This window comes from Lampetra planeri, chromosome 63 (assembly GCF_965212315.1).
Source record: "Lampetra planeri chromosome 63, kcLamPlan1.2.h2, whole genome shotgun sequence".
In the NCBI taxonomy this organism is placed as follows: domain Eukaryota; kingdom Metazoa; phylum Chordata; class Hyperoartia; order Petromyzontiformes; family Petromyzontidae; genus Lampetra; species Lampetra planeri.
In genome coordinates this window covers 3914705-3934175 of record NC_136169.1, presented here as the reverse complement: position 1 = coordinate 3934175, position 19471 = coordinate 3914705, and the positions used below count along the sequence as shown (strand labels likewise).

The window sequence follows — 19471 nt, the reverse complement described above, 5'->3', positions numbered from 1 at the left end:
GCTCCGGGTCGCAGCCCAGTTCCGACGGAAATCAAAGACCTCGTGAACACGGACTCACCCCCCCCCCACCCCCCCACTACCCCCCACCACTACCACCCCCCACCCCCCCCAACACCACCCCCCCCCCAACACCACCCCCCCACCACCACCCCCCCCCCCACCACCCCCCACCCCCCCACCCCCCAACACCCCCCCCCCACCAACCCCCACCACCACCCCCCCCCAGCACCAACACCACCCCCCCACTACCCCCCACCACCACCCCCCACACCCCACCTCCCCCACTACCACCACCCCCCCCCCCCCACGGAGGGGGAGCAGACCGCGCTCCGCGGTGCGGCCAGAGATGTACATATGGCACGAGCCCCCGCACCCCCCCTCACCCCCCCCCCCGTTCCCCCCCCCGCACTCCCCCCCCCCCCCTGTGCCCCCCCCCCTCCACGCTCTCCCCACGGCGCCAGCTTGGCAGCTTGGGGTCACGTGGGGAGTGTTTCATCATTGCTACCCCGCTGCGAACGCACACACGCACGTACACACACTCGCACGCACACTCACTCGATATAGCCCACACATGTACACACACACAATGAGCCTCTGTAAGCCCGACAGACACACACACAAAGTCACGTCCAAGTCCACACCCCACGTGACAAATACAAAGATCCCCCCTATAGCCTGAACTGACTTTAGGGGCAAGTGCTGCTAGCGAGTAGCAGCAGCAGCGCCTATGGTGGGGGGGTGGCCAGCACCACGCCCGGCCGCCTTTGTCTTCCCTAGCGTCGACGTTTGCAACGCACCACACCGGGATCTCACAACCACCCCCCTCGTGCTAGCCAACGCGTGGACAACGACCCCCATCACCACAGCACCACCACAGCATCACCACAGCATCACCACAGCACCACCACAGCATCACCACAGCACCACCACAGCACCACCACAGCATCACCACAGCATCACCACAGCACCACCACGGCACCACCACGGCATCACCACAGCATCACCACAGCATCACCACAGCAGACTGCTGCTGCTGCTGGGGCAAGTGCCGCCTACGAGGGCTGTCACGTGCACAAAGTGGCACGCGCACAACAAGAACGACGCACGCACACGCACGCGCCCATCCCGCCGCGGGACACCGAGTCCCCACGTGGCTATCGTCTTCCCCCCACCCCTTCCCGCTCGCCCCCCGCTCGTTTTGCCCGGGAGAGCTTCACCAAAAATCTCGAGAGGGGGGGGGTCCCTGGCAAGCTTTCGCGGGTCGAGTGGGGCGGGGGGGGTCCTGATGTCGCTGAATATTTTTTTCCGAATCTTTGGGGGGGCTCCCAACGTCCACTGCGAGCGAAGCTGCGTTGATGCCGGCAAGATTAATCGGGGGGAGGGGGGGGGGCAGCCTGCCGGGTTCGAACCGCCAACTGTTAGGCCGCGTCACGTGGCCAATCGTGAAGGCAGCGTCACGTGGCCAATCGTGAGGCAGCGTCACGTGGCCAATCGTGAGGCAGCATCACTCAGCCAATCGTGAGGCAGCGTCACTCGGCCAATCGTGAGGCCGCGTCACGCAGCCAATCGTGAGGCAGCATCACTCAGCCAATCGTGAGCCAGCGTCACGCAGCCAATCGTGAGGCCGCGTCACGTAGCCAATCGTGAGGCAGCGTCACTCGGCCAATCGTGAGGCAGCGTCACGCAGCCAATCGTGAGGCAGCATCACTCAGCCAATCGTGAGGCAGCGTCACTCGGCCAATCGTGAGGCAGCGTCACGTAGCCAATCGTGAGGCCGCGTCACGTAGCCAATCGTGAAGCAGCGTCACTCGGCCAATCGTGAGCCAGCGTCACGCAGCCAATCGTGAGGCCGCGTCACGTAGCCAATCGTGAGGCAGCGTCACTCGGCCAATCGTGAGGCAGCGTCACGCAGCCAATCGTGAGGCAGCATCACTCAGCCAATCGTGAGGCAGCGTCACTCGGCCAATCGTGAGGCAGCGTCACGTAGCCAATCGTGAGGGCCGCGTCACGTAGCCAATCGTGAGGCAGCGTCACTCGGCCAATCGTGAGCCAGCGTCACGCAGCCAATCGTGAGGCCGCGTCACGTAGCCAATCGTGAGGGCAGCGTCACTCGGCCAATCGTGAGCCAGCGTCACGCAGCCAATCGTGAGGCAGCATCACTCAGCCAATCGTGAGGCAGCGTCACTCGGCCAAATCGTGAGGCAGCGTCACGCAGCCAATCGTGAGGCAGCATCACTCAGCCAATCGGGAGGCAGCATCACTCAGCCAATCGTGAGGGCAGCGTCACGCAGCCAATCGTGAGGCAGCATCACTCAGCCAATCGGGAGGCAGCATCACTCAGCCAATCGTGAGGCAGCGTCACTCGGCCAATCGTGAGGCAGCGTCACGTAGCCAATCGTGAGGCAGCGTCACGCAGCCAATCGTGAGGCAGCGTCACTCAGCCAATCGTGAGGCAGCATCACTCAGCCAATCGTGAGGCAGCGTCACGCAGCCAATCGTGAGGCAGCATCACTCAGCCAATCGTGAGGCAGCATCACTCAGCCAATCGTGAGGCAGCGTCACGCAGCCAATCGGGAGGCAGCATCACTCAGCCAATCGTGAGGCAGCGTCACTCAGCCAATCGTGAGGCAGCGTCACTCAGCCAATCGTGAGGCAGCATCACTCAGCCAATCGTGAGGCAGCGTCACGCAGCCAATCGTGAGGCAGCATCACTCAGCCAATCGTGAGGCAGCGTCACTCGGCCAATCGTGAGGCAGCGTCACGCAGCCAATCGTGAGGCAGCATCACTCAGCCAATCGGGAGGCAGCATCACTCAGCCAATCGTGAGGCAGCGTCACGCAGCCAATCGTGAGGCAGCATCACTCAGCCAATCGTGAGGCAGCGTCACGCAGCCAATCGTGAGGCAGCATCACTCAGCCAATCGTGAGGCAGCGTCACTCAGCCAATCGTGAGGCAGCATCACTCAGCCAATCGTGAGGCAGCGTCACGCAGCCAATCGTGAGGCAGCATCACTCAGCCAATCGGGAGGCAGCATCACTCAGCCAATCGTGAGGCAGCGTCACTCAGCCAATCGTGAGGCAGCGTCACTCGGCCAATCGTGAGGCAGCGTCACTCGGCCAATCGTGAGGCAGCGTCACGCCGCCCCCCCTCGCCCCCCCCTCCCCATGCATCCAGGTGATTTCGAGGAGACGCTGTGAAGACAAAACGGCCGGTGACTTGCGACGGCGCGTCGCCGGCCACCGTCAAACGCGGGAAAAACTTCGTGGCGGCTGAGGACCCCCCCCCCCCGCCCCCCCAACTCGCGACGAGCTCCTCCGCCCTTCGCTCGGAAAGGGGCCTTCCCCTTACCCCCGGCCAGCACCGCCGCCGCCACGCCATTATTCGACCACGGCGTCCGGCGTTTCGCACCGACAGCGCTCCTTATCTAAGCCACGGTGGCTCGGAGATGTTAACTCCCTCGCCTGGTGTACAGGAGGTCGCGGGTTCTATCCCGACGCCTGACGCCCGCTGCTGCTGTATATTTGCAGTTTGCGTGTCGCCTTCGTTCTCTCCGTGGTCGCGTGGATCTTTCTCCGGGTCCTCCGGTTTCTTTTTCCCCTCCGCCGTTCAGAATGAACGTCCCGCGCTTAAAAGAGTATTCGGCCGAGAGAAATGTCCACGCGACGACGACGACGACGACGATGAAGAGCCACTTCTCGTCGCGCTATCGTTCGGGATAGCCGGGGGTCGCTTCTGCGAAAGAGCTACGTGGTTCAGTGGGGCCTTACCTGGTCAAATAAAAAATTAACCCGTAAAAACAAAGTTTTTCACTATAAATCCTTTATATGCGTGGCATCGGTTTTATTGTATTATTCATTTCTGTTTTTCTTGAGTAAGAGTTTCATTTTTATCACATTGATATTTTAAATTAAATACGAATTTTTTTTTTTTCCTAAAAAGTGGAAAATTTTGGAATTTTTTTTTCATGAAAATAAATTGTCACGCACAACGAGTCTGTGTGCAAAATTGTCAGCTCGATTGGATCACGGGAAGTGGGTTAAAAAACGACCGAAAGATTTGCACGGTCGTAAGCGCGCAAGCAAGCAAGCAAGTGAACTTAATATAAAGGATTTAAAAATAAGTTCGTTTTCAAAATGTAGTCTTTTCATAGGTCCCAGCCGCTGAATTCGCCCATTCAATCCTTGGCTCTCGGTCGTGGTTGCCGTCGTGGTTGTCGTCGTTGTTGCCGTCGTGGTTGCTTCAAAACGCCGTGACGATGCCGCGGCCGTCCGGATGACCGCCCCCCCCCCCCGGCCCCCCATCGGCATCGAGCTTCCGTGCGTGGCAAAACACCGGAGCGAGATTCCCCTCAAGGAGATTGAGCGCCACCTCCCTGTCTGTTTGGACTAAATCAATAAATGTCACACGACAGCCCTCCCCCGTGTCTTTGCCATTCGCGATGTTCCTACGGCGACGTTCCAAAGAGCGGCGTTCCTACAGCGGCAACGTTCCTCCGACGACGTTCCTCCTCCGACGTTCCCACAGTGGTGTTCCTACAGCGGCAACGTTCCGACAACGGCGTTCCTCCGACGATGTTCCCACAGCGGTGTTCCTACAGCGGCAACGTTCCGACAACGGCGTTCCTCCGACGACGTTCCCACAGCGGTGTTCCTACAGTGGCGACGTTCCTCCGGCGGCATTCCCACAGCGGCGTTCCCACAGCGGCAACGTTCCACCGGCGGCATTCCCACAGCGGCGTTCCCACAGCGGCAACGTTCCGACGACGGCGTTTCTACGGCGATGTTCCGACAGTGACGTTCGCACAGTGGCGACGTTCCAACGACATTCATATGGCGACCGTTCCTACAGCACGCGGAGGCGACCGCCGCTGTGGGATGTTAACTACCTCGCCTGGTGTACAGGAGGTCGTGGGTTCGATCCCAACCCTGACACCTGTTGTTGTATATTGGGAGTTTGCGTCTCTCTCTCATCATCATCACGGTGGCGAGGAGATGTTGACTCCCTCGCCTGGTGTGCAGGAGGTCGTGGGTTCGATCCCAACCCTGACACCTGTTGTTGTATATTGGGAGTTTGCGTCTCTCTCTCTCATCATCATCACGGTGGCTAGGAGATGTTAACTACCTCGCTTGGTGTACAGGAGGTCGTGGGTTCGATCCCGACCCTGACGCCTGCTGCTGTATATTTGGAGTTTGCGTCTCTCTCTCTTTCTCTGGCGGTTGCGTGGATTTTTCTCCGTGGTCCTCCGGTTTTTCCCTCCACATTTAGAATCAACGTCACGCGTTTTGAGAGTATTTTGGCTGCTATAAATGCCCACAATCTCCACGTGATGATAATAAGCCACTTGATTGGGCGATCATTTGTGAAAGAGAGCTGCGTAGCTCAGGTAGTGGGCCTTACCTGGTAAAATACAAAATAGTTTAGGTGAGCATCTACATCATGGGACCTCCTTTGCCAGTACCTAAATATGAGAATAGGTTGTTTCACCTTATTTATAACACCGTTTTGAGACGAGGCTCAAAAGAAAGCTGTCTGGTGTGGACCAATCAGTTTCAAAGAGCATGTTTTTTGTTTGCATTCTGACCACAAGTATTGTGGTTAATGCAGAACATGATTCCTTGTAAAAGGTTTCAATTTGGTGCTTTTACATCTTAACACCTATTCTTGGTTCTTTCGGTAAAGTCACGTAGAAGGGAAATAATAAAAATATAAAACAATAAAATTCTCACGACGTTTCGACTGCAACACAATCATCAGGTGTGAAATCCACAGCAAGAAAGAACCAAGAATATGAATCCCTGCAGTCACGAAAGCTTTAAATCAAAATCTTAACACAGCTGTTTTGTTGAGGTGAGTCGCAATAAAAACGTAAAAACAGCCGTGACTGTTGCGCTCGTCGCTGCGTTTTTGCAAGCGGCCCAACTCGCACCTCAGTGCGCTTTACCTGGTAAAATAAAAATAAATTAAATTAGTTTTTAGTTTTAAGTCTGCCGGAAAGGGGTGACACCCTGCGCCGCTTTAACCCAAATTCAGTCGTCGTTTTAAAAAATTTGGAGAACAAATGTATTTTTTCTGGTACCGTGCCGACGCCGGAACACGACGGCCTATTGCTATCGGCCCCCGCCGCGGGCGAAGCAGACGGCGTGTATTCACAGCAGCCCCGAGTGTGGCAGTGCAAAGTCTTTTACGGTCACCAGTTATTTCTGCGGCAGTGCTGTGCGGCGATTTGCCGCGCGACGCGGTGCCGAGAAGGCGAGCGTTCGGCGAGATTCACGGCGTACGCGCACGCGGCGAGAAGTCGGGGAGGGCGTACCGTGTCATTCCGCGCGCGTGTACCCAGAATTCCCACACCGCTCGGCCACGCAGCTCAAGGAAGCAGTCCGGCGCGCGCGCTCCACGCTGCGTCACCAAACAGCCGGGCGAGGACTCGCCGTATCGACCAGGCCCGGCCGCTGGTGCACGAACCGCCGAAAGCTCCTCAACCGCGGATGACTCATTGGCGGGGTCACATCACGTGCGACAAGCACTCTCGTTGTGTTGTTCAGTGAAATGTTTTATTTCCTTTTTTTCTTACTTTTACTCGCGCAGCCTCCGTCCCGTTCTCGGCAAAAAAGTCGCAATAACCCGACTCCTCGGCCGTCGCGCCATGGAGCAGCCGGGAGTGGGGCAGCCCGCTCGAAGCGTCCGCGGCGCGGGACACCGGGGTCGGGTGCCGGGGGGGATTGTTGTCCGCGCGCTCTTCACCGAGCCGGCCAACTCGGGGGGTTGCGGCGAAGGTGGAGAAATGCCGATTCCCCGCGCAGCGTTGGCCCCCCCAGGTTCAAACCCCTGCTCAGCTTTGGAGATTTCGGCGTGTTTACCTCCCGTCGAGAATCACCGTATTCTCTGGACTGCTGTAGGACACGCGACCGCATGGCCTGGTACTTTTTAAAGCAAAGGCTGGAGTGCGCAGCTTATTAATAGCACAGAGTTCGGATATTAGACCATGTCCTGCCGTATGCAATTATCACGCAATTATTAAAATTAACCTTTTAACTAAATCTTTACTCGTAAATATTTTTCACGATTGTGCACCCGTTGAACCACGGACGCTTCCACCCCCCACCGCGTGCGGTGACCACCGGTGAACAAATTGCCGCGCCGCGCCAAGCCGTCACGCCGGTACAGGCGATTCTCTCGCCCAGCGTCCCCGTGAATCGGGGCTGCGGTTCGAGTGATGACTAGGGGGCGTGGGTGGGGGGGGTGGTGAAGATCTTCTATGAATCTCAACGCAAAGGAGATTTAGATTTTTTTCTAAATTAAAACAATCATTTGGGCACGCCAGCTAAAACGATCGCGCGACGAAATCTTGAAATCAATCAAATATTTTTTCCCTTTTGTCAAAATTCCACAAACCCAAGCGTCGCCCTATCTGTCGCACCCACGATCACTCGAGCGCCGTCATTGCCGCCGGCGCCGTGGTCACAGCTTGCTGGTGTCGTCGTCACAGCTTGCTGCTGTCGTCACAGCTTGCTGGTGTCGTCATCACAGCTTGCTGGCGTCGTCGTCACAGCTTGCCAGCATCGTCGTCACAGCTTGCTGGCGCCGTCGTCACAGCTTGCTGGCGTCGTCGTGCCCCGCCGCCGCCGCTGCCGCCGCCGCCAGCGCCGCCACGTCGACGGACGCCGGGGCGCGCCCGTGCCGCTCGTAGTCGGCGGCGTTGCGCACCGTCCGCTCCGGCCAGTAGCGGTAGTTGGCCATGAGGCCCGCCGAGGAGCGGAGGGCCCGCGGCGACGCGTCCGCCATCCAGTTGAGCCGCCAGGCCTCGGCGCCGTTGCGCAGGTGGAAGTGCGCCACCGGGTCGAGCGCCCGGCCGCGGCGGCGCTCGCCCACCAGGTAGCGCGCGCAGAGTCGCGTGAGCGGCGCGCGCATCGCCTCGCGGAGATCGGCGCGGCGCCACCAGTCCAGGGCGGCCGCGCCGGCTCCGTCCGTCGTTCCCCCCGCCGCCGCCGTCTTCGTCCGAGTCGTCGGGGCAGCTGTGCGAGCGCGAGAGCGCCACGCGCAACGCCGAGACGGCCGGGAGGCCAGTGAGGGCCTCCAGTTCGGCCGCCTCGTCGGGCAGCAGGAAGGGCGGGAGGGCGGCGGCGGTGGCGGCGGCCTCTTCGTGGTTGGAGGAGGGCGAGGGCGGGAGGGGGGCGGCCGAGGTCAGGGGTCGCGGGTCGCACGAGGCCAGCACGCCCGCGAGCCAGCGCGTGAATCCCGGGATCGGAGAAAGGCTGGAGAAGTCGCGCAGGGTCGACGGGAACTCCGCCTTGGGGGGGGGGGGGGCAGAGGTCGCAAACGGGTTTTGATTCCTTACCCGTACCCGGCCGCACCAGGGTCGCAAACGGCTACCCGTACCCGGCCGGGTACGGGTAGCCGGGTATCGGGTAGGGTATAGGTATCGGGTACCCAGTTGCGACCTCTGGTTTACCGGCACACCGGCGTTGCCTCACCTGCAGCTGGCGCACCACGTGCTTGATGAGGTGGTGGCCCAGGTCGATGCCCTGCAGGCCGCGCTGGGTGGCGCTGATGGAGTAGAAGACGGCCGCCCGGACTCTGCCCGCGTCCTCGGGGGGCGCGACGATGCCCGCTGGGGCCGCAGGGCCTGGGGTGGCGGCCGTGGGAGACTCACGCACGATGGACTGAGCGGGGCGGGGGGAGGGGGGGAGCGGGAAGGGAGGGATGAGTGAGAATCGGGAGGGGGAGGAGGGGAGAGAGAAGAATGAGTGGGTGGGAGGAGAAAAGGGGAGGAGGGGGAGGAGGGGGGGGGGGGAGGAGAGGGGAGGGAAAAGAATGAGAAGGGATAGGAGAGGGAAGGGGGGAGGGGGGGCGGAGAAGGGGGAGGAGCGGCAGGAAAGGGGAGGAGGAGGGAGGAGGGATGAGAGGGGAGAGATGATAATGAGAAAAAGGGGGGGGGGAGGAAGGAGAAGGCAGGGGGAGGGGGGAAGAGGAGAGTGGGATGGGAGAATGTGAAAGAAGAGGGAGGAGGGAGGGGGGGAGGGGGAGGGAGGACGAGGCAGGGTGGGGCTAGCAGCGACAGCCATCGATGCTCGTGGCGATCGTGAGCCGCCCTCCTCCGCGCCGCGTCTGAGAGCGCTCCACACGTTTGAGAGGGCACCCCCGGTGGCAGCTGTCCCTGCGGGGCGCGAGGGGGACTCGGCACCTGGCCTGTCACTAGGGGGCCATCTTGCTTCTCTCAACTCGAGTCATCTTTCAGCATCGGCATGTTCTGGCCAATAGCTGCGGGAGGAAACTCCACGCAGAAGATGGGGGGGGGGGGGGGTAAAGAGAGTCACCTACACTCTGTGATCCACACACTCTCTCACACACTCTCTCACACTCTCTCACACTCTCTCACACACTCTCACACACTCCCACACACTCCCACAGACTCTCTCACACACTCTCACACTCTCTCACACTCTCTCACACACTCTCACTCACTCTCACACTCTCACACACTCTCACACTCTCTCTCACACTATCTCACACTCCTTCACACGCACTGCCTCATACACTCACACACTCTCACACACTCACTCCCACACACCCTCTCACTCACTCTCTCTCTCACACTCTTTTTCTCTCACACTCTCTAACACTCACTTTCACACACTCTCTCACTCTCTCTCACACTCTCTCACACACTCTCACTCTCTCACTCTCTCTCACTCACTCACTCTCACACACTCTCACTCACTTTCACACTCACCCACACTCTCAAGAACGGGGGGAGGGGGGCAGGGGGTGGGTATGGGGGGGGGTGTAGATCCGCACAAACTCACGCAGAAAAAGGCACCCGGGTCGGAAATCGAGCCCAGCCCGACTCTTGTCGCCATGGGGGCGGCACAAGGAGAGCCGCCAGCACCCGGCGGTGGCCCCCCGTGCCGCCCCCACGCACGCGGGCGGGCGAGCAGGCGAGGGGAGTGAGCGAGTAGGCAGGTGAGCGGGTGAGTGGGCGGGTGAGCGGGCGGGCGGGTGAGTGTGTTACGGGCGAGCGAGCGGGCGGGTGGGTGGGCGAGCAGGCGAGGGGGGTGGGTGAGCGGGTGAGTGGGCGGGTGAGCGGGTGAGTGGGCGGGTGAGCGGGCGGGCGGGTGAGTGTGTGAATGGGCAAGCGAGCGGGCGGGCGGGCGAGTGGGCGAGGGGGGTGGGTGAACGGGCGAGCGAGCGGGCGGGCGAGTGGGCGGGTGGGCGAGCAGGCGAGGCGGGCGGGCGAGCGGGCGGGCAAGCGTGCGGGCGAGCGGGCGGTACCCGGATGTCGCTGGAGATGGCGTCGGTGAGCGCCACGTGCAGTACAACGAGCGGCTCGCGGGGCATGGCGGCGTGCGTGAAGACGAAGCAGCGGCGGTAGGGCCCCACGCGGCGCCGCATGTCCGTCCAGTGGCGCACCGGGTGCACCGCCTCGTACCTACGCACGCACAGAGGTACCCCGGGTAGCCCTCGCGCGCCGCCGGGGCAAGTGCTGTCGGCGAGCGGCACCTGCGAAGGCCGGCGCGGCTATGGTGATGGCGCGGCTACGGTGATGGTCATCCTACGATGATGGCCAGCCTACAGTGATGGCCAGCCTACAGTGATGGCCAGCCTACAGTGATGGCCAGCCTATAGTGATGGCCAGCCTACAGTGATGGCCAGCCTATAGTGATGGCCAGCCTACAGTGATGGCCAGCCTATGGTGATGACCAGCCTATAGTGATGGCCATCCTATGGTGATGGCCAGCCTATGGTGATGGCCAGCCTACAGTGATGGCCAGCCTATGGTGATGGCCAGCCTATGGTGATGGCCAGCCTATGGTGATGGCCAGCCTACAGTGATGGCCATTCTATGGTGATGGCCAGCCTATAGTGATGGCCATCCTATGGTGATGGCCAGTCTATATTGATGGCCACTCTATGGTGATGGCCAGCCTATAGTGATGGCCATCCTATGGTGACGGCACAGCGAAAGTGAGGGGGTATTTACACTATGAAACCTCCTTTACCAGTGGCAAAATATAGTAATAGGTTTTTACCCCTTTAAACTGGTACAAAAACTGACACCTTTATACGAGGCATCATGTTTGCAATAACCACAACACCAGCAGTCAAAATACAAACAAAAAGAAACCCACTCTGATAATCATAATGATATGCACTGTCCTTGAAGTTGATTGGTCCAGATTGGTCCAGATGGCGTCATCTGGTCCAACACCAACTGGTGTTGAACCAGATGACGCCAAAAGGCGTACAACTCAAAAACAGCGCACTATCAGAGTATTGAGAGCTCGGGGTAAGCATAAACATGATGCCTTGTATAAAGGTGTCAGTTTTTGTACCAGTTTAAAAGGTAAAAACCTACTACTACTGAGGGGGTGCTGTGCGTGGGTGGGTTGTGTGGGCGCTACCCACTGTGCAATCTTCTGCAGCATGTCACACGGGGACTGCCACGTGACTCTCTCCAGATGCAGGAGTCCAATCGAGAACCACTCGGACAGCAGCGCCTTCAGCACCATGGTCAGCTCCTAGTAACAGCAGCAGCAGCAATAGCAACAGCAGAGGTAGCAACAGCAGCAGCAATAGCAACAGCAGAGGTAGCAACAGCAGCAACAGCAGAGGTAGCAACAGCAGCAGCAGGGATAGCAACAGAGTTAGCAACAGTGGTTCTCACTGTGTGATCTAGAGCAGTGATTCTCACAGTGTAGTCTAGAGCTGTGGTTCTCAGTGTAGTCTAGAGCACATCGCTATCAACCCACATGGTTCACCCCGTATTCTTGTACAGGGAAATCGAGTTTTCAGGTCCATACGGCGTACAGCCGTTTCGATGCGGGCAACAAAAATAATCCGTCTATTTGTTTGCGTTTCTCCCTCGTGATGATGTGACTTTGTAGGAGTCACGTTGAGATTTATATGGGGGCAATGGGTGACCATTAAGGTCTGAGTTGGTCTGTAATAAGGTAGGGCACTGATAAGGGGTTGACAGGGATGTGATGCTGATGAGAATGGTGGTGATGGTGGTGGTGCTGATGAAGCTGTTGATGACAATGGTGGTAGTGGTGAGGTTGATGGAACTGCTGAGAATGGTGGTGGTGGTGGTGGTGAGGGTGATGGAACTGCTGATGAGAATGGTGGTGGTGGTGAAGATGGTGGTGACGGTGATGGATCTGCTGATGAAAATGGTGGTGGTGGTGGTGAGAGTGATGGAACTGCTGATGAGAAGGATGGTGGTGAGGGTGATGGAACTGCTGATGAGAATGGTGGTGATGGTGGTGGTGCTGATGAAGCTGTTGATGAGAATGGTGGTGGTGGTGGTGAGGTTGATGGAACTGCTGATGAGAATGGTGGTGATGGTGGTGAGGGTGATGGAACTGCTGATGAGAATGGTGGTGATGGTGGTGAGGGTGATGGATCTGCTATGAGAGCGGTGGTTTTCACACCGCTCTCACCGTGGAAACCCCCCATGGGCACTCGCCTTGAGGTGGGGCCCGTCGGCCGCGTCCCGGGCCGCCACGGCGGCGAGCGCATCGGCGCGCATGTCCACCAGCAGCTTGACGCCTCCCTCCAGACGACTGAGACGCACCAGGAGGTGTTTGTAGCGCGGGGCGAGGGCCTGTCGCAGCCTCTCCTCGGCCTGCAGCAGAGTGGCCGGGTCTCGCGTTCCCTCTCCCTGCGCGCGGAGAGGGGGGCGGCCCCCCCCCCTTACAATTATTAGGAAGCTTCCGGAGCCGTGGCACTTTTTTTTCTTATCGCCGTCGAGGTCGACAAAGCTCATTTGCACTATGAGAACTCCTTTAACAGTGGCAAAATATAGTGGTAGGTTTTTGAAAGGGTAAAAAGCTGTCACTAAAGCTCATTTGTTTAGAGGCTGATTTTTCTTCTTGGTTCTTTCGGCAAAGTCACGTAGAATGGAAAATAATAAATTAATAAAAATAAAACATAATAAAATAATTCTCACGTTTCGGCCACAACGCAAGCAGCCGTCCTCAGGTGGAGAGCAGGTCTGTCGAGTAGACAGCGTCTGAATGAAACACTCCAGGCTTGGAGTGACTATTTAAGCTGGGATGGAGGGGGGAAGGGTGCCTTGACAAAATAATTTGCATATCAAGAGGAATTTAGCATATTTATGGGAAATGCAGATATGCGATTAGTACTACTTGTGAAATGCTGATTTTTGTTTGTTGTTTAGTTTGTTGTCCTTCCCCACCCCTCCCACCACTCCACACCTCCGATTTGCACGGTTTGCTGCGGAAGAAGTTCAGTGTACATAGAAAATGACGAAGATCCCACCCCCACGGTGTAGCCTGTAACAGACTTCTAAATTTGAAGCTTTTTAGCTGTGACAGTGCCACCTGATGCCTCCGAAACGTCGTGATTTATTATTTTATTTCTATTATTATTTCTATTATTTTTATTTTTTATTTTTACCTACGTGACTTTACTGAAAAAAACCTAAGAGTCTGTAACAGGCTGTTGGGGCAAGTGCTGTTAGCGAGCAGCACCTATGAAGGCCGGCACGGCACACGAGGGGGGTGGGTGGCCAGCAACCACGCCCGGCCGCCTTTCTCTCCCCGGTGACGATGTGGAGCTAGGGGAAGGCCCAAGACCGGTTTCAGATAATCGTTAATTGTGTTTGTGGTCGCGAGCCGGGAATCGAACTTGTGTCGCCCGGATTTCTGGCCACGCACGCCAACCACCAACAACCACCACCACCAACCACCACCAACAACCACCACCACCAACCAACACCACCACTCACCACCAACCACCACCAACCACGACCACCACCAACCACCACCAACCACAACCAACCAACCACCTCCCTCCCACCCACCCACCCACCAACCACCACCACCACCACCTCCCACCATCAACCACCACCACCGACCAACCACCACCACCAGCCAACACCATTAACCACCACCACCACCAACCACCATCACCACCATCAACCACCACCACCAACCAACACCATCAACCACCACCACCAACCAACACCACCACCACCAACACCAACCACCCACCACCAACCACCACCACCTATCACACACCACCAGCCACCACCAACCAATACAAGCACCAACCAATACAACCACCACCAACCAACACCATCACACACCACCACCAACCCCCACCATCACACACCACCACCAACCCCCACCATCACACACCACCACCAACCCCCACCATCACACACCACCACCAACCCCCACCATCACACACCACCACCAACCCCCACCATCACACACCACCACCAACCCCCACCATCACACACCACCACCAACCCCCACCATCACACACCACCACCAACCCCCACCATCACACACCACCACCAACCCCCACCATCACACACCACCACCAACCCCCACCATCACACACCACCACCAACCCCCACCATCACACACCACCACCAACCCCCACCATCACACACCACCACCAACCCCCACCATCACACACCACCACCAACCCCCACCACCACACACCACCACCATCACACACCACCACCATCACACACCACCAACCAACACCACCACTAACCACCACCATCACACACCACCAAGCAACACCACCAACCACCACCACCAACCACCATCACCAACCAACACCACCACCACCACCATCACACACCACCACCAACCACCACCACCAATCAACACCACCACCAACCACCACCAACCAACACCACCACCATCATCACACACCACCATCACACACCACCACCAACCCCCACAAACCCCCACCATCACACGCCACCACCAATCAACACCACCACTAACCACCAACCATCACACACCACCACCAACCACCACCAACTACCAACCATCACACACCACCACCAACCAACACCACCACTAACCACCACCATCACACACCACCAATCAACACCACCACCAACAACCACCACCAACCAACACCACCACCATCACACCACCACCATCACACACCACCACCAACCACCACCATCACACACCACCACCAACCACCACCAATCAACACCACCACCAACCAACACCACCACCAACCACCACCACCAACCATCACACACCACCACCAATCAACACCACCACCATCACACACCACCACCAATCAACACCACCACCAACCACCACCACCACCAACCACCAACCATCACCAACCATCACACACCACCACCAATCAACACCATCACCAACCACCACCCACCACCAACCCACCAACCACCACCAACCACCACCATCATACACCATCACCAACCCCCACCAACCCCCACCATCACACACCACCAACAACCAACACCATTACACACCACCATTACACACCACCAATCAACACCACCAACCACCACCACCAATCAACACCACCACCAACCACCAACCAACACCACCACCAACCATCACACAACAACCACCACACGTCCCACCTGCATGCGCGCCACCCTGGCCGCCAGCGTGGCCGCCGCTTCGTGGTCGACCCCGTGCGGGTCTCTGGCCAGGGCCCTCAGCAGGGCCCGGCGGCCTGCGGGCCCCAGGGCCGCGTAGCACCGAGCCAGCTCCGTAGCGGCCTCCTCAGCCCCGAGGCCCTCTCCGTCCCCGCGAGCTGCCGCCCGAGGCCCAGCCTCGACGGCGGCCCTCAGCGCGGCCCCCCACAACTCCTCGCCACCGCCGTCTTTGTCTTCCTCGCGCCTTCCAGCCGCCGAGCAGACGAACCGGCGGACGCCGTCGCTCGGCCAGGGACTCGCGCGGGCCCGTGGGCCTCCGAGGGCCGCCGTGGGTCGCGGCGGGGTGAGGCCCCGGGGGTCGGGGTCCATGGGCGATGGGTCGTGGTCAAGGCCCCGCTGCGGGGCGCCGAGACGGCTTGTCCGGCAGGCCTCTGCGGGGAGGGTCGACTCAGGGAGGGTTGACTCGGGGAGGGTTGACCCTGGCTGCAACCTGGGAGGTTCTAAGCGGGCGGCGTTGACCTCGAGGTCGTGAGATGACGGCAGGGGCTCGGAGCGGCCGCCCAAGCGATCGGAGAGGTGCCGCGCCCGGGAATCGAAGCGTGGCCCGCCGGAGGCCGTGGCGTGAAGCAGGCCACGCGTCCTCGACAGGGCAGCCCACATTGCCACTCGCCCACCCCACCACCACCACCCCACCACCGCACCGCTCAACACATGGCTGTGTTGTTGATCGTTAACAGTCGCGGTTACATCTCCAGCTGGAATGGCAGCAGCCAGCCACTGCGGTTTGTTTGTTTGTTGTCGCTGCGGCTATTTCCGACCTTGCAAGTGACCAGTTGCACCCCGCATCTAGTTTCGACACCGCTGCAAGGTCACGGGCCCGGCCGTTGAGGGGAAGGGGGGGTTACGAAGGGGCGGGGCTAGTTACAGGGGGCGGTGCTTCCAGGGGGGATGGGCGGGGCTAGTTACAGGGGGCGGGGCTTCCAGGGGATGGGCGGGGCTAGTTACAGGGGGTGGGCGGGGCTAGTTACAGGGGGCGGGGCTAGTTACAGGGTGATGGGCGGGGCTAGTTACAGGGGGTGGGGCTTCCAGGGGATGGGCGGGGCTAGTTACAGGGGATGGGCGGGGCTAGTTACAGGGGACGGGGCTAGTTACAGGGTGATTGGTGGGGCTAGTTACAGGGGGTGGGGCTTCCAGGGGGATGGGCGGGGCTAGTTACAGGGGGCGGGGCTAAAGGGAAGCGTGGCAACTGGAGGGGCGGTGGCTGAAGGCGGGGCCACGCGTGTGGGCGTGGTTTAAAGTGGGGGCGTGTCTCGATGTCTGTGCCAATCAGAGAGGCGGTAGCCGAGGGGGAGGAGCTATGCCGAGTGTGGGGCGACCGTCACGTGATCGTTGCTGAAGCTGAAGGCGCAGCCCTGCAATGTCCGGCTCACGCCGCTGCTGGCGGATAAGGGAGCGAATCCCCATCGTGGTTAATTGGCCTACTCTTCCACGTTGCCCAGACGTGCGGGAGAAGGTGGCTGTACCCACACGTTGCCCCTTCCACGCTCGCTGTAAGATCGACTAACTTGGTGAAAGGAAGTAATACAATGATAAAAATAAAACATAATAAAATAATATTTTTATAATTTTATTATTTCCCTTCTACGTGACTTTACCGAAAGAACCAAGAAGATGAATCCCTGCAGTCACGAAAGCTTTAAATCGAAATTTAATATTTTATCATGTTTTATTTTTATTCTTTAATTATTTCCATTCTACGTGACTTTACCGAAAGAACCAAGAAGATGAATCCCTGCAGTCACGAAAGCTTCAAATCGAAATTTTATTGTTTGTTGCGGTTGCACCCAAATCAAGAGCCGAATGGCTCACAGGGTAAATCCTAATAAATGAAACTGAACTGAATCACAACAATCTCGTTATGCGGCACAATGAACTTTATTTTAATCTGCGTATGCCGGCACACCACACCCAGTATGCACCCTCTTGCTCGAGCCGTGCCTACTGTTAGTCACGCGCCACGTACTTAAGTCTTACCAGCGCCCTGGGTCGGTGAGACCCGGCGTGAGACCGAGAGTGTTACCCCCCCCCCCGAGCTGAAAGCCGAGCCATTGCTGCACAAAGGGCAAATATTCTTGAACTCTCTGTCCCGATGGGGCATGTCAACAACATTACGATTTTACATGGGCACATGTGAACGTCAACACGGTCCAAACGCCGCAATTGCAAATCCGACGGATCGAGAGAGAAATTTACACCACTGGAACCTCATTTGCCAGTAACAAAATATGATAATTGTTTTTTGACCTTCTTCTTGGTTCTTTCGGTAGTCACGTAGAAGGGAAGTAATAAAATAATAAAAATAAAACATAATAAAATAATTCTCACGACGTTTCGACCACAACGCAAGTAGCCGTTGTGGCCGAAACGTCGTGAGAATTATTTTATTATGTTTTATTTTTATTATTTTATTACTTCCCTTCTACGTGACTTTACCGAAAGAACCAAGAAGAAGGTCAAAAAACAATTATCATAACAACGCAAGTAGCCGTTGTGGCCGAAACGTCGTGAGAATTATTTTATTATGTTTTATTTTTTATTATTTTATTACTTCCCTTCTACGTGACTTTACCGAAAGAACCAAGAAGATGAATCCCTGCAGTCACGAAAGCTTTAAATTGTTTTTTGACCCTTTTATCTGGCAACAAAACTGACACTTTTTTTTACAAGGAGTCATGTTTGCATTGACCACAATACCTGCAAACATGACTCTTTGTAAAAAAAGGTGTCAGTTTTGTTGCCAGATAAAAGGGTAAAAAACCAATTATCATATTTTGTTACTGGCAAATGAGGTTCCAATGGTGTAAATCTCTCTCTCTCTCTATTGTGAGATATTCCCATGATGATATCATATTGTGATATTCTCATCATGATATCACATGATGAGATATTCCCATCATATCATATTGTGATATTCTCATCATGATATCACATGATGAAATATTCCCATCATATCATATTGTGACATTCCCATCATGATATCATATTATGATATTATCATCATGATATCACATTGTCAGATATTCCGATCAAATCATATGACTCGAGGTCGTGGATGCGGGGGTGGCAGTGGGGAGAGGGGTGGGGGGCACTCGTTGGAAAGGAGCGCTCCAGCAAAGCCCAACATCTCGGCTGTTACCGGCTCTCTCTGTGCTCTGATCTCTGAGCCACATGGACCGTGGGTTCTCATTTGGGTGCTTGATTTAAAAAAACAAGTGTTGGGGGTACGGTGAATATGTTCCACAACTAGTTATGTTTAGCGCGAACATCAGACCGGGCACGTGGCCACCGCGTGGAACTCTGCCACTGCGCGTAGTTCGAGGGCGGGAGGGATGTTTGGTTTTTAAGGGGGGCCCACTCGTCTCCCCCGTCCACCCCCCCCCCCCCCCCGCTTCTCCCCTCCACCTCTCACCCCGAACTACGTGAACACGAGCACATTCAATATCGTATTCTTGGTTCTTTCGGTAAAGTCACGTAGAAGGGAAATAATAAAGTAAGAAAAATTAAACCATAAAATTCTCACGATGTTTCGAGCAATCGTCACCATCAGGTGTGAAAACCACAGCAAGAACATTTGAAAAAAGCGGCGGTTCAATTTTCTTGCCGTGGTTTTCACATCTGATGATGATCGCTTGTGTTGCAATCGAAACGTCGTGAGAATTGTATTGTTTTATTTGCATTATTTTATTATTTCCCTTCTACGTGACTTTACCGAAATAACCAAGAACATGAATCCCTGCAGTCACGAAAGCTTTAAATCGAAATTTTACATTCAATATATTTTCTTGGCCGATTGTAAGAATGTCCAGTCTCTCGGAGATTGGAGGGGGGGGGGGGGGGTTGTCTCCATCGCCCCCCCCCTCACTTCCACCCCCCCTCACTTCTACCCCCCTCACTTCCCCCCCCTTCCACCCTCCCACTTTCACCCCCCCCCCCCACCAATCCCCATTAGATCCTCTGCTTTGGTGTTCCATAATTCGCGCGATATTTTGCCACGGCAATATTCTT

General features: G+C 57.0%; 1 protein-coding gene across 1 annotated transcript; it reads right to left on the bottom strand.

Moving 5' to 3' along the window:
- Window positions 1–6529: 6529 nt before the first annotated feature.
- Window positions 6530–16324, bottom strand: MLYCD (malonyl-CoA decarboxylase). Its single transcript, XM_078619613.1, is given in 7 exon segments — window positions 6530–7910; window positions 7912–8287; window positions 8472–8660; window positions 10270–10426; window positions 11404–11516; window positions 12464–12658; window positions 15389–16324. Coding segments are annotated over 7 exon segments (2031 nt in total). The 5' UTR covers window positions 16067–16324; the 3' UTR covers window positions 6530–7587.
- Window positions 16325–19471: the final 3147 nt, after the last annotated feature.